The 16428-nt window shown below is 42.0% G+C and overlaps 2 protein-coding genes across 5 annotated transcripts in view; one reads left to right on the forward strand and one right to left on the reverse strand.

Moving 5' to 3' along the window:
* Positions 1 to 11648, reverse strand: part of LOC125715040 (runt-related transcription factor 2-like) — a 54692-nt gene extending 43044 nt beyond the window's left edge. For 2 of the 4 annotated variants that reach the window (XM_048986230.1, XM_048986231.1), the window contains exons 1-2: positions 11494 to 11648; positions 11199 to 11304 (exon numbers count right to left, since the gene is read on the reverse strand). In XM_048986230.1, the coding sequence (XP_048842187.1) occupies positions 11199 to 11256 (58 nt within the window). In that variant the 5' untranslated portion in view covers positions 11257 to 11304; positions 11494 to 11648. The remainder of the gene's footprint in view (positions 1 to 11198; positions 11305 to 11493) is intronic. The other 2 variants (XM_048986228.1, XM_048986229.1) reach the window with 2 other exon arrangements.
* Positions 11649 to 15557: 3909 nt separating this feature from the next.
* LOC125715042 (zinc finger protein 708-like) overlaps positions 15558 to 16428 on the forward strand; it is a 101567-nt gene continuing 100696 nt past the window's right edge. The window contains exon 1 of the mRNA XM_048986234.1: positions 15558 to 15590. The gene's annotated coding sequence lies outside the window, so the exon portion shown is untranslated. The remainder of the gene's footprint in view (positions 15591 to 16428) is intronic.

Genomic DNA, 16428 nt, shown 5'->3' on the forward strand with positions numbered 1-16428 from the left:
CACAGTCATCCACGTTCTATACTGTCCCAGAATATTTGTTCAGGCTTTCGGGATTTGGACATAATGGAAAAGGCAACTAAAATCTTGGAAGGTATGCAAAATAAAAATGGACTTTTCTAATGTATTCGGCCGAGAATAGTTAACATAATAAGGGAAGCTGGAGAAAGTGAATTACTTAGTGGAAAAAGGGTTATGAAAGCGTATGACCCTGGATGTACTCTTCAGCTCCTGATATCAGTAGAACTAATTCCAGTTTACTGTGGGTAGTCTCCAAACCATAGAATAATAGTTATTTTATTATAAGAATAACAAAGAACAGGTCTGCAGGATAACCTTGTCATATTTTTTATTTTATTGTATTCTTGCTAATCCTATTACTTTTACAGGACTCATGCCAAGAACTGCTCTGAAATCTTTGTCTGTGTGGTTTTGAATTTACCATTTCTTATTTTAGTCATTTTCATTCACAATACAAAGCCTGTTGATGCTGTACACTAGCATCAATTCAATTAGAATTCATGAGAACTAATACCATTCTATCTATCTATCTATCTATCTATCTATCTATCTATCTATCTATCTATCATCATTAATTTTCTGCATTTCATTAGCAAAATTATCTCTATGGAAACTTTGGACCACCAGTCCCACAGAACTACCAATAATATTTCATAATAACTGATGTCCCAACAAAATCATACCATACTCTGCCCCAAGGGTACTGGAGGGGCACAGATACCCTGGCAGGATTCAGGGGGTTCAGCAACTGTCAGGGGGCCTTGAATACAGAAATTATACCTGAAATCGGGCAGGTGACAGTTTGTCAAGGGGCCCAGAATTATTATCTTTGCCTCTGTGCCCCCCTCCCCCCAAGTTAATACAATGCTCCTGAGTTAGCCTGTAGGACTAACTATGATGACACAACGCTATTCCTCCTGTTAGTATCTCACCAAAATTAGTTGCTAGGGAAAACAGTAGCTCCCTAAATTAACGTAATTAGCCATTATTTTTGTTTGTTAATATCCAACCTCTCATGTCTGAAAGAATCGAGCTGAATCTTCCCTTGGACTGTATAGGGAATATCTGTAAAAAATAATGAATTACAGAATCATTACCAACTATTGTAACTATAAACTATAGAACAAAAAACTGGAAGGACACAGATATACCATCAGATCGTCAGCTGAAACCTGGAAAAAGTGTCTTTTAGTTATTGAGAAAACAATTAAACAGGAGTGTGCAGCTAAACCACTTGCGTTTGGGCCTCGGCCGTCGGGTGGCTCTTTGATTTTTGTAAGCTTTCCAGAACGGGCTTCCGCTAGGCGCTAACTTTGACAACAAGATTGCGAACAAATAAGAAAATAAACGTTATTAATTAAATTGGCTTAACCTGCCGTGCTTTAGGAGCTGAAGCCACAGAACTCTCTGAAGACAAGCAGAGACTTAAATTTGCATAACATTCAGACGCATGGAGATCACAAAGCCAGGCCAGTTTACAGCAATTATGTGCATTTAAGACTTGTTGAGGAGTCACATAGTAATCCTTTGCCCCTCTGGGTGATTCCTTTGTTCAAGCTCCTGTCTTCATGTTGACTACTTCAATAAATCTGTTTTTTTCTCTTTTCAAAAGATCTTTAATTGTTTTTTTTTTTCTTTTTCAGAGAGTTAAGTTGAGACACGTCACGCTGGAAACAAACAGAAATAATGACTTGGCTCATAGCATCTGGTTAACCAAAGCGTAATTTCTTCCCCCGAGAAGGACTCCTGTATTGAGCATTTGTTTACCAGAAAGTCACACCGCATGGGCGAGATGATAGAGCACAAGCAAGTGAGAATCTCCCTGCGTGACTCGCGATCGGGCGCACATGTGAACTCGGGTGAAGGCACGACGCTCCTCAGCATTCGGGAAAAGGCCCGAATGGTAGACGAATGGCCGTTTCTCATAAAGCCCAGAAACATGGAGCCTCCTGAACCAGAACTTCCACAACTCTATGGGTGAAAATAACTTTCTCAGAAAAAAATCTTTCAAAATATTACACTGTGAAAAGGTCCATCCATCTCACAACCACTTATCCGGTCCAATGTCTGTGGACAATTATCCAAAATATAAACTGAACAAAGTAAAATATGGGTAAAATATACGTAATTCCAGAGTTCTTGGTTTGTACTGATTTCCTTTCCTTGTCCTATTACAGATACTTTTTCATTAAACGCAAAGTCCTCATTATTTTTAATCATTACAGGTCAGTCTATCTATAGCAAGTCATGCAGAATTATGACCTAGATTGTTTATTTTGCGGATGTCTGTATTCTCAGTAACTTACGTTTAGTCATAACTAGGTTATGTCTTTTTGGGATTCAAACCAGCAACCTTTGGCTGTACACTCAGTTGGCCTCTGCATTTAACCATATCGTTAAGGATCCTGACCAAGCCGTAATCTGAGAGAAATGCAATTAGGCTGATATGACTTTGAATTTATGAAAGCTGTACTGTAAAAGCAAGAACAGAAATGAAAAACAACCCCCTGCCCCCCCCCTCCAACTCCGTTTATGTCTCCAGTTTGAATTTTTTCAATTTTCTCCCTTTATCCAAACACTGCGAAGCGGCTGCACAGCAAAAGTACCTTATTTTTACTTCAAAATATCATTTTTCTTTTGAAAGTTGCCAGCGGAGGGTTAAAAAGCCCTCTGTATTCTGTCAGCAGGATTGCAGGCCCTCATTCCAGCTCTGAATACAAGACTGAGTTGTGTGGGCCTTGTTGTTTTGTTGTGTGAGTGTTAAAAAAAAAGTGTCTCGAGGCTCATGAGTCACTGCTGCGATTTAATTACAAACAAAGGATATTATCATTCATTAATAGCTCCCGCTTCGCCATAATGTGATGCTAGCAGTCGGGACTTCTGCGGTCCTTTGAGACAGTAACATAAAAGAACTACTTTTGATGTCATTTCTTTGAATGTTATATTACTAATTTTCTCCTTGACGAGTGACTCAGACTCCAGCTGAGCACCGACGACAAGCCGACTCGTCCTCCCCTCCCACCCTCCACAGCCTCAGAGGCACACAGTAAAAAGCCAGAGACAGTGAAACAAAGCACCAGTCTCTGAAACCCCCCCCCCCCCCCAAGAAGCAGTGAGTCAACAACTGCTAAAAGAAAGGCGAAGGCCTTTAGCGAGGGTCGGGTTCTGCTGGCCGTCTGTCCGAACACCGGTCCACGCGTAACGTGTGAATGAAAGCGCCTCCCAGCCGGCTCGATACCAGAGATGTCAGAGCTTCCGAGTGCCGGTGCCGCTCTTAGCGGTCCTGTCCCGAGTCGCTGTGCGAGGGCGGCGCCGCATGCTTCATACTCAGAAGGTGTGATTTACTGGCCTGCATGGGGCCGCGCGGTTTTTTCCCCGGCGTCTCCAGCGGGGACTGCATCCGCATAATGTAGCCTGTCAGCTGAATAGCAGGACAGGCATCCTGTTCAATAAAGCGACAGTTTTACTGCTGGGGGTGATAACAAGACCCAGGATTAGTCACCAGCCTTGTTCCCCTCCAGACACGTCAACGGGGACAGACAAAAGCAGGCTTCAAAGGCATCGGCACAATACCGCTGCGATCTCTCGCTCCTCTCCACCGCTCCGTGCTCTCAAATGCCTGTATGATTTCAGAGGCATGTAAAACCACCTGTATGTATTACCTCTCTTGTACTGTATGTGATTAAGGCCTGTTTGCTGAGCACCGTCGCACCAAACATCTCGCTTTTGTTAAAAGCGTCGGAGGGGGGTGACACACTGACAGGTCGCCCCCTGCGCGCGGTACAGCGTGGGCGTGCCGTTCCCACTAACGCCACCCTGCTTTTGTGTCCTGCCGGGAAATACGGGTCTGTGTTTGTTGCACCCTGCCATGTTATTCTTTATTTCAATTTCAGGTCCCTAGCTTTGGTCTCGTAAAGTGAGGGCAGAGCTGTCTCGATTCCAGCGGGTACTGGGCTCGCGGAGCCGACAGCTTTGGCTTCAGGGATACGGCTATTTCTAAGTGATTGTGCTGAAGCAAGTCACAAAACACATACACATATATATGTATGTCAATATATATGTATACAGTATGTGCGTGTGTGTGTGTCTCGTGGTGCCAGGTCAGTAGGAAGTTTTTGACAGAGCCAAGACACTGTAACAGCGTATGTGTGTGTGTGTGTGTGTGTGTGTGTGTGTGTGTGTGTGTGTGTGTGTGTATATATATATATTTGCGCAGCAGGTAGTTTTGTGGTTAAGCACACAAACTGGTGCCCAGATGATGCTGCATTTGTCTCTTAAAGAAAGTTGTATAAATGAATAGAAATTATAGGCTGCTTTAGATAAAAGCTGCAGCTATGCATCTAAGTGCAGACAGCTGGGCCGGGGTGATAAGTGCGATGTGTAAGTGCACGCAGACCGGCCACTCACTAGCACGTAAACACGGCGCGGAAAACAATGCTTATACGGTAATTTCTGGAAAGTTAATCTAGTAAATACAGCAAATATTAAGCATACCATTTACAAAAAATATGCCTTTGTCTAGTATTTCTTAAGAATTTGAAAAAAAAAGGTTTTGCAAAGAATTATATATTTTAGTTTAATCCTCAGGTTGAATGGTACCAACATGTGCAGCGATGTCCACAGTGCGTTCATGTGGCTAAAACAGACATTAAGCCTTTAAGTTCCTTTTTTCTGAAGGCAGGCCTGCCCCTCTCCCAGTGAACTGAAGCCCGGACACCTTGGCAACTGGTTATCATGAAAACTTAGATCCGAAAGTTCATGTGCCAAGTCACCTGTCACACACATTATTTACAGCGTACACATATAGAAAGTGCCCTGTCCTTAGTTTTTATTAAAAGCAGGAAAGTAGCCCAGTGTAGATATGTTGTTATAGTTAAAAAGAAGTGTTTTGTCTTTAGGTATATAGGGCTCAGGAATATTATTTGGAAGTAAACCCCCCCTTGGCCCCTCCCCCTTTTTTCTTTTATGAGGTGTCACAGATAAAGTGCATTTTGGGCACTTACACAAAAACACAGTCTGAAAGAGTCTGGCCATGTGAGCAGCTGAAAAGCGCATTGGAAAGTGACACAGACACTCTCTGAAGTGATACGGACACACTCTCTGAAGTGATACAGACACACTCTCTGAAGTGATACAGACACACACTCCAAAGTGATACAGACATACAGTCTGAAGGGATACAGACACACTCTCTGAAGTGACACAGACACACACTCTAAAGTGATACAGACACACACTCTAAAGTGACACAGACACACACTCTAAAGTGATACAGACACACTCTCTGAAGTGACACAGACATACACTCTAAAGTGATACAGACACACTCTCTGAAGTAATACAGACACACACTCTAAAGTGATACAGACACACTCTCTGAAGTGACACAGATATACACTCTAAAGTGATACAGACACACTCTCTGAAGTAATACAGATACACACTCTAAAGTGATACAGACACACTCTTTGAAGTGATACAGACACACACTCTAAAGTGATACAGACACACTCTCTGAAGTGACAGACACACACTCTAAAGTGATACAGACACACTCTCTGAAGTGATACAGACATACACTCTAAAGTGATACAGACACACTCTCTGAAGTAATACAGACACACACTCTAAAGTGATACAGACACACTCTCTGAAGTGATACAGACATACACTCTAAAGTGATACAGACACATTCTCTGAAGTGATACAGACACACACTCTGAATACACACACACTCTAAGGTGATACAGACACACTCTGAAGTGACAGAGACATTCTAAAGTGACACAGACACACTCTCTGAATACACACACACACACTCTAAAGTGATACAGACACACTCTCTGAAGTGACAGACACACACTCTAAAATGATACAGACACACACTCTAAAGTGATACAGACACACTCTGAAGTGACAGAGATATTCTAAAGTGACACAGACACACTCTCTGAATACACACACACACTCTAAAGTGATACAGACACACACTCTAAAGTGATACAGACACACTCTCTGAAGGGATACAGACACACACTCTAAAGTGATACAGACACACACTCTGAATACACACACACACACACTCTAAAGTGATACAGACACACTCTGAAGTGACAGAGACACTCTAAAGTGACACAGACACACTCTCTGAATACACACACACACTCTAAAATGATACAGACACACTCTCTGAAGTGACAGACACACACTCTAAAATGATACAGACACACACTCTAAAGTGATACAGACACACTCTGAAGTGACAGAGATATTCTAAAGTGACACAGACACACTCTCTGAATACACACACACACTCTAAAGTGATACAGACACACACTCTAAAGTGATACAGACACACTCTCTGAAGGGATACAGACACACACTCTAAAGTGATACAGACACACACTCTGAATACACACACACACACTCTAAAGTGATACAGACACACTCTGAAGTGACAGAGACACTCTAAAGTGACACAGACACACTCTCTGAATACACACACACACTCTAAAATGATACAGACACACTCTGAAGTGACAGAGACACACTCTAAAATGATACAGTCACACACTCTAAAGTGATACAGACACACTCTATGAAGTGACAGAGACACTCTGTAAAATGACACAGACACACTCTCTGAATACACACACACACTCTAAAGTGATACAGACACACTCTCACTCTCTGTGGCCCCCAGTCTGCCCGCTCACTCACATTATTACTTGTAACTCTCGGGTGTGTTGTGCATATTTCAAAGTCAAAACCTCAGTTTTAGGATATTCAGCATTCCTGTAAAGGTTAAATCAATATGGGGGGGGGTGGGGGATCTGTCAGTTTTCCTGCATTGGGCAGAACAGACAGTGCCTTGTTTGTGGACCCATGGGTTTCTGAATCGGTTTGTTATGGCTGAACCAAAACGGCAAACGGCTACCCAGAGTCAGATCTGCGCGTTTCCACATTAAATCTCTCGGTTGCCTGTAGCCTCTAAACTTTAGCTTCATACAGAATGAGGTTTCAACCTTCTTGTACATTAAATGTGATCTGGGGACAGAATCTACTCCTTGGGTTAAAAAGCGACTTGATGTGTTTACATGTGTGCGTGTTATTTTAAACATTTTTCTTAAACTGTATGATATAAACACGGTAGTAAAACATTATTCTGAAATTTTAGATCCCTTTATATTTAAAAAACAAATAAAAATTGAGGGTTACAGTACACTGAGTATGCTCGTAGGTGGGTCATTAATGGTGGAATTACACTCCCTATGAGATTTTTGAATAAAATAAACTTGTGATTAGGTTGTAATTTATACCCTGGCTTTAGTTAGGACTGTAGATGAATATTAATCTGATATATTAGTTCTGGGTACCGTAACAATGTTTAACTTACTTTTTTTCAAACAGTCTTATTTTATGTCGAGGAAGTTCTGTTTAATTTAACTTCAGAGCCATTCATTGTTCCCTCATTAAAATGTTGTATTTGGCAAGAGGCGCATCTTGAGTGTAGCGTTGAATTAATTCGGGACGTACCCTCCTGATTGGCCCGGTGTTTCATGGCCTCACCGGGACAGTCTCCAGGCCTTAACCTGAGGTGACATTTCGTACACACTGCGGTAGAGGAGAGGCTGGACTGTGGCTCCTTTAACGTTCGCTAGCGCTATTTCCACTTCATTTTTAGAGTAATGATAGTAGGTTCCTAAGCATTCAGTCAGAATCCGGAATTATCTTCAAAAAGAACGATACTGGAGATATTATTTTATTGGACAATTCATATCTCCCCCCTCACAGTAATAAGGGTTTCATGAAGTTAGTTTTGGAGACATTTTTTTACAGACGAAAAGTTTGGAAGTGAAGCCTCATCAATTTCAGGATGAAGAAATACAGAATCTCAGTCCAACAAATCCCTTGGGAGTGAGGGTGAGAAGCTGGTACAGTCTGTGTCCCAGCTCTGTCAAAGACTCTCTACTGACCTGGACGCACAGCACAGACTAACTCCATTCAGTCACACATCCTGACTTGCTCTCATGAGAGTGTGGCCTTCCATGTATCTGCAATAAACTGTATGTAAACAGCTCATGTAAACTACTTTTACGATAAAGGGCATATTAAGAAATACAGTAGCAATATACCAGCTTTGCCTGAATCACTGAGACTGAATGTGTTGTTTACATGTAAGACGTAAATGTGTTTGCGTCTCCTTCCAGAGCTCACCCCAGTGCTACTCCCACTCTGAAGGCTTATCCGTATCCGTATGGGTGCTGTTCCCTGTGCTCTGGGACTTTCCTCTCCATTTCCGAATCCCTATCGATGAGTTCCCCTTGCCCTTCCCACGTGTGGAGAATGAGAACGTTTTTCAAAACATCTACTCCCAGATAAAAACGAAGACCAGTGGTCGCATCTAAGGACTGTGCTCATGTAGCTGGACATTCTTTAGAAACACATTCTCTTCTATTCTAAATTACCTTTAGAATGTTTTTTTTCTGGAGTCTTTTAAATTGGTTTGATTAATATATTACTTAATTTAATATTAATTTTCCATACATACTTCAGCTAATCAGGTAGTCATATCTTTTTTGTTTTTTACAATGAAGCAAGACATATATTTAAAAACTACTTAAAAACATCGATTTAGATTCAGACTTTTGCTAAAATGAAAATGTCTCATATAAGAAGTTGTTGGAATTAATGATTACATTTTAAAGCCTGTGTAGGTGTATATTTTTTAACGTACGTCCACACCACCAAAATCTGAGAAGATGACTTTTAAAAGAACACTATACGCACATTTATTTATGTAAAGACGCAGGCCATCCCAGCGGACAACCCAAATTAAATTTGATCCCATTCTCAGTTAGTTTGTCCTGGAGACGCTGGTGTTCAGTGCACGCAGCGAAACCTGCGGTGTTAAATTTAACACTGAGAGTGTTTACGCAGTTCCTGCAGGGCTGTGTAAACTCCCTCCATGTCGAAGTAACACTCTCGGTGTTAGATAAATGCTGCTACTCTTTGCCATGTTACTTTTTTTTGTTTCTTTCGGACAATTCAGATTTCAGAGGCAGTGATACCGGGCCTTCTCTGAGACACGCGTGTCGACACTGATGAGACTCAGAAACGACGCTCACAGCCTTATTACGTTAACATGGAAGAAGGAAGGGAGAATATTAACCTAAATTGTGGTCGTCTCTTCATCATCCCTACCTGGAATCTGGGTTCCTTCTGACCCGCCCTGCCAGCTTTCTTTCAAATGTTGAATTAACCTTTGGCATCATCTCTAATAATGTGGGATTCTGAAACGTGTACCTTTTGTTTTTTCTTGCACGGCCGGCGCACAGGTCATATTCCCTCCGTCGATGCTGTTTTCCTTTTAGCGTGTCTCGCTGTGCTAACAAATTAAATGAATTAACGCAGCGCGTTCAGCGCGTCCTCCGACCACCGAAGGGTAAATGAGAAGCACATGGCCGAGGGCATTAGCGAGGCTTGGTAATTGATTAGCGGGGGTTAGAAATGCCACAGAGAGCACTAACATCTGTAATCCCTTTTTTCCCCTCTTTCCTAAGGATAGACTAATGTCCCAGGAGTTTTTATACCGACCCATAAGTACTCTGGAGAGTCCCGTCAACAATACGCAGAAGTCGCCGTGATACTCTTTACGGCCCGCTGACACGGCCTGATTTTCATCACTGCCCCGTGTCTCAGTTTGAGTCAGGCAGGTGTACTTTACCGAGACCATTTAACAGGAGATGCTGTGGGAGTCTCTGAGGCTGCCTGCATCTTCTGCTGCTGTTGGAAAAAGCGCGACACGGCGCCCGAAAACTACATCCTCATCGCGCCTATGGGACTCGTGGGACGTACAGATTATCACCGAGAACTTCAGCCTTTCCAGGAACCCCTGACTGATGGTACCACAAGCAAATCAGTCAATTAAAGACTATCATTTAGGGTAGGGGAAACACAGGCTTGCTGCCTGCAGTTTGCTCACTCCAAACTACTCACTGTCCTGCAGTGATGAAGTCTAACATCCAGACTATGTGCATTGAGCTGTAGAAATGAAAAGTTTTACTTGAAAAGAATTTCTCACCATCCAAGGCAACATGGGGAGAATACTCTAAGTGCAACTTGGAATGCGGGCTTTAATGCAATGAAAGCAAAATCTGTGACACAGTATGTTTTGTCACAAAAAAATTTAATAAATAATGTCTCTTTACCTTAAAACGTTTAAGGTGTCATTTATTTTGTTTTATTGTGTTTTAATGAAAAAAATTACTTCATGCACCACTAATATTCATTTTTAGTCATTCATAAATGTCAGCAGAGTGTTATTAACTTGTATTACTTATTGGTTTCTGTTTACATTTTAAATGATTCTGCTGTTTTTACATATGCTTGTTATTTACAAGAGGAGTTCTTAACTCCTTAAAATAAATGTTTCCGTCTGTCCATTTCAAATGTAATCTACATTCCCATCGCTATAAAAAGGATGGCTTTTTCCGTCTGATTTTAATAAAGCACCGTTCTAACAAAATTCATTTTTATTTCCAAAGCCTGCTTCCTGGTCTTATTTGTAAAAGCCAAAATCAAAACTGAGCTGGTATTTTACTCAAATGGGGCCCTTTCATTTTTAGATGGCTAAAGCATATGTCTGCCCCTTTCAATATTTAATCGCAGTTCATATGTTCATATAGTTAAAACTGAGATGATTTCGTACAAAAGGTGAAAAGAAAGTCTCTTCGTTCTCAGACGGTTCGATGACATGTGCATGCAAACATCGCCTGACTGTTGTCTCCTAAAGCAACAAGGGGCTAGCTAAATCATGCCTGAAACAAAACGTGAAAATAAGAAAACAATTCTGTCATTGCTCTCACGTAATCAAGTGTCTCGCACCTAGATCCGGAGTCTGTGGGAACCTCAGTTTCCGTTCAGAAACTGTCCCCATTTCTCACACAGGCTAAGGTTGCATAGGTGTGCCAGCTGAACATGTTTGCAAACAGAAACGTGGTAAAAGACAGGCATCACCAGGGACGCCTCTCTGTCCACATGAGACACCATCCTAGCTCTGCCTCTCCCAACTGTCTACTGACCTGAGTCGATTCATTTGCCCGTGTCAAGATAACTGCTGAATAGCCATAACCTGAAACAGATTTCACCAGAGGGAAAATAATATTCAGGAGACTTACCCCAGAAGAAGTTTTGCTGGCATGGTGTCACTGAACTGAAAAGGCTGTTAGATGCCATAGCCCGTTTTACTTATTCTTTTTGGTTTCAGTGGCCCCTTGGTAAATTCTAGAAAGAGAAAAAAAAACACTGCATCAGGATAAGGGGGAAAAGCAAAAATAATGCTATGTTGTATCAGCAATTAGCATGGTCACAAATAACAGGCAGGTTTTACAAAAAAAAAAAGAGCGAGAATATGCAGAGAAGCACTGTGGCTGTATGTTGCCGCGCAGACCAGTGTGGTCAGGGAGTACTTACTGATTGTTCGCTGCGTGTGACTGGAGGTGACCTGGGCGGCTTAACCATTTACCCGCCGGGGGCTCCCTGCCGTCGTCCTGGAGGAGAATCTCGGCACCGCACTTGTGGTTCTGTGGTTGTTTGTGAGGCGAATGAAGCTTTCACACAAACCCAAAAGGCATAAGCTTTAAAATGCTCTTTTTTTCCTCCGTGTGCTGTTACTGGAGAGCCTGGGTCATGTGCTCGTGACATCAGAGCACAGGAGTTAAGTGGGACTGCCTACCGTTGTGGCTTTTTACTTGTTTTTTTTTTTTTTTTGACAAAAGCCTCTTGCAGCAGCAGCTCTTACTGGCATCCAGAGGGATGCAATTTCTGAATGCATGTGAGTCATGGGTGTTTGGTGGTGGTGGTGGTGGTGGTGGTGGGGGTGGGTGGGGGGGGCTGGCCCTGGGGGGTGGGGTGCAGATTTTATAAAAGCTGATATGATTCATAGACGCTCCCCCCACCAGCTCCCTTTTCACTCCCCCCACAGATTCAGAGTGATTCCCACGTACGAGAGTGTGGCCTCAGCCCCCGTCCTCATCGCCTGGTCGGGACGGCTCTCCACGCTGGTTCCGGGGGCGGTGGCCCGATGTTGCCGTCCGGGGTCTGCTTCACATTTGCCGGCTGGAGAGCTTTCCTCTGGTGTGCTCGCTGGCTGAGCCCCTACCCCGTTACTCTGCTCCCGTTACTTGCTCTCCCAGTTAGAGCTCTCACCGAAGTGACAATCTAACAAAACCTGAAAGCCTGCCTCCCCCCCCCCCCCCCCCCCCATACTGTTTTAGGAAAGGTTCTCTTTGCCATGCTGGAACCTGCACTCATGTTCCATACGTCTCGCACATCCCCAGCCACACAGCACCTCTTATTTGGCCGCGTGTCTGCATTTGGCCAGTGATCATTTCCTAAATGTGTTTACATTTTTTTTAAAAATTCAAATATGCAGGTTTTAAAGTAGCACTGAAGAATGTGGGGAATGTTTTTAAAATCTGTGTCTTCGTACCGTGGTTGGGGTCGGGGGGGGTGGTTTGTTGTTACCTGAAGCCCGGAGCCAGCACCGCTAAAGCAGGTTCGCGTTAAGCCATTTTGTAGGAAGACATGTGTGGCCTTCTGATGCTTATCTTCAGCTGCCATCGTAAACTACTGGAATCGGAAACTTCATATGCTCTGCTCTAAACAGAAATGGTTCCTGTTTAATGCATTATTCTGCAGAGCAGCATTAAAGAAACTTTCTCTATTCATACTTTTCATACGTTTCTGGGGTACAAAATAATACTGTACCATTTATATTAATCTTTGTGATGATTACATTTCAAACGTGCTCATGTGCACTGAGAATTAAAATCATCTCGGAGTATTTTGGGCAAGCCTAAATTCATGCCACAAAACCATTGAATAATTGCAGCTTGATTTCGTACGGTCTGGGCTGTTCGCTGAAGCTCAGCCTCTCATTATAAACGCATCCATGTCTTGGGGTCACAATTCTGCCAAACAAATGAGACACTTTGCCCATAAAATCACTGCATCGTGTTTAATTAAATGCAGTAAATTCTTACTGACTTTGCCACTCGGCACCTTTTAAATGCATTTTTTAATTAAAAATCTCTCTATAGCACCCAGCTTTTCACCATTTGCAGCAGCTGCAGCATCTATAAAAAGTTAAAAAGTCGCATACGATTTTCTCTCCTACATTTATATATTTACAAATCAGTACCATTTCTCATATTTCTGAAAGCCACTTAATTACATTGATGAGGATTTACATGTATTTCTGCCCCAAGGTTAAAGATCACACACACTGCGTGCCATATTTTTCGATATATTTTGATATATTCTATATATAACATAAGCATGGTTTTAGTAAGCATGGTTTGTGTGCTATCATGGGTTTTCGTATTCTGTCATTTTGGTGGCTTGATTTATAGATATTCTATAGATTTTAAAATCCCATATTAGATTTTGTGTTAATGTTAATTCATGACGTAATTTCACAGAAGGTATGTATAATTTTAATAAAATATGTAATTTAATACCAACAGATATGTTTATAATCCACAATTTTCTTGGTGTAAAAACATGACCGAAACATATAATGTCAGGTATAGGTGATAATAATAATAATAATAATAATAATATTTTATTAAAACAAAACTTGCAATTACTTCAAATTTTATTGACTTTTCATGAAAATCGAATACGTGCAACCAGTGAGGAATTTGTGCTTCAGATAAGTGACACCCAGACTTAATTTGGAACAGTAAATTGAAACCTTTTGCTGGAGCGTATCGGTTTTGGCGACAGCAATATGAAAGAAGCGGATCTGGGCAACATGTACTTGTTTGAACTCACGATGTAATGAAATGCTAACCCACATACTTACATGAGTACAAGGTTTATCCATGCGGACTTGTAAATGATCTCTGTCTGATTCATATTTAATAAGTAGACACAGGGTTTTTAAAAGAAGACTTGTGTCTTTTTGTGCTTTGGATGTGAGATAAGTGCCATCATTACATGTTTCTCAGGACGGAGGCTGCTGTTTGTGATATATCATTGAACCCATTATAAAATATAGCTGAGTAGGTCAAGGTGATTCTCATTGATTATTGATCATTGATTTCATAGATCATTCATTGATTGATTGTTGCTCATTGATGTATGAACTACTGGGAACACTTAACACAGTCATCATAATGCATTATAGATGCCTTCATAATGCATTATAATGCATTCATAAAACATTATAACATTATATAATAAGGCATAACACATTATTGTTATGTTTATTGTGCATTATGAATGGTCTATGAAGCTCTCATCTATAATGCATTATAATGGTTTATTCTGGCAGTTATAATGTATTATGAAGGCACTATGATAACTACTTTAAGTAAAGTGTTACCTAACTATTTTCTCTAGAGCTACGAGTGACAGTCACTGTGCGTGCGGAGTCAGCGTGTTCTCCCTGTGTCATGTGGGTTTCTTTTGACTGTTCTGGTTTCCGATCTAAATTCAAAGACATGCCTTTAGTCTAATCGCTGTCTCTAAGTTGCCCAATTAGTATGTGCCCTGTGATGGACTGGCATCCCATCCAAGCTGCACCCCAGCCTTGTGCCCTGTGCTGCCTGGGATAGGCTCTAGACAACCCTGACCAATATAAGCAGCTGAAAGATGGATGGATATTGCACTTAATTATAAACAATTACATACATCATGTTCCACTGCATAATTCAAGATTTTGGGGATGTACAGAATGACAGGTGTTACACACTCAGCACCAGAATTATCAAATATTGCAGCAGAAACCCATCCTAGCATACAGAGGAATGCAATTTCTGGTACGAACTTGATACACAACTGTACAGCTCACACGCTAAATGTCAGATAACTGTTTCTTGGCGCTATACATTTTGACCACAATTATGCATTTTATACATTTTTCCTAAAGTCATTTTTCCCTAAAAGTCATTTCATCGTGGATGTAAATTATTTACATCAAGACGAGCAGAATCCCATTTAAAACGGATGTAATGTATACTCCGCGAGTTTAAAGACTCTGTAACCTAATTCTTTTCATTGCCGTCGTGATGAACTGAAACATTTGCTTTGGCTTCTTGTTGCACATATATTTTTCCCAAATGAGAATGGGTCACATACTCATGTGGAAGTACCAATATTATTCTGTAGGGTGAGAAGTCCTCTGATTTCTCCTCTGATTGTCATGCCAGTGATCATAAAAAAGCCAAATCTGGAGCACCTGGGTGATCAGCTCGAGCTGCTCTGGGGTTTCGAAGGCAGGCGCCAGGGGCAGCAGCAGCCCTGCAGCTCGCCAGCAGGGCTGCAGGCTGGTAGCTGAGGCCCAGGCCAATGCTGCAGGGCTGACCGGTGAGGCAGAGACCGGAGCCCGGGGCTCTGGTTTCGGTACGGGCCACCCTGCCAGCAGTACGCGGTCAGCTCTGGACCACACAGACACTGGGGAAAGTCCAGCTTCACTTAATGCTTATGCTCTGACCTCGCTAGATTGCGTGTGAATAGCTGTGAGGACACTGCTCTGTACTGCCACAGGACGAGGAACTTTGCAGGTCTGTTGGTCTCTTGTTTATTATCATTATTATTATTGTTATTATTATCTGCAATTCTGACCAGGATAAGTGGTTGGAAGATGGATGGATGGATGGATGAATGGATGGATGGATGATTACTATAGTAGTGTAGTAGTAGTAGTAATATACTGTAGTAGTACTTTCAACAGCAGCCGTTGTTGTGGCTGCACTTCTAGTAGATAGTGTAGTCCTTGTTGTACTCTTTCTTTGGTACAGTGTTATGATATTTCTGTTCCATGTATCCCTGAGCTCTGACCTAGACTTACAAGCCAAGTGTTCTGGTTAAAGTTTGGGTGGCGGTGGGTGGGGCGGGGGGGGGGGGGGGCGGTAGGGTGCGGGGTTGGTGTCTGTTGTAACCTTGAGAAACCTGCTTAATCTGAATCACTGGTTTACACTTACAAATGCAGCTGTGCAAACAGCCATGTTGGTGACTTGCTTAGCAGAGGTCTGGGTGTGTCTGAGACGACTGTTAAGGTGATTCTGAGAGATACAGCGATGGTCTGGAATTAAGTTCGTGGATCGAATGTCACCCTGCGTACCTGTTACTGCTGCCTATTCCCGTGTCAAGCATTCGCTGACTCGACATGACTCACAACTGGAACCCTAACCCTACTGTTTCTGTTTATCTTTCGAGTTTGATAAAAAAAAATAACAAACTGATATATTTACCACAAAAAATGACATGATGGTAGCTCAGGATCTTCCATAAACATCTGGGGCGTTCTTGCTTCCCTATCCAGATTTATACACACTGCATTCATCAACAATGTGATTTTAGAATATAGCGGACAATGGTACATTTATCTGTTTGCTTATT

The sequence above is a fragment of the Brienomyrus brachyistius genome, chromosome 19 (genome assembly GCF_023856365.1).
Source record: "Brienomyrus brachyistius isolate T26 chromosome 19, BBRACH_0.4, whole genome shotgun sequence".
Classification (NCBI taxonomy): Eukaryota; Metazoa; Chordata; class Actinopteri; order Osteoglossiformes; family Mormyridae; genus Brienomyrus; species Brienomyrus brachyistius.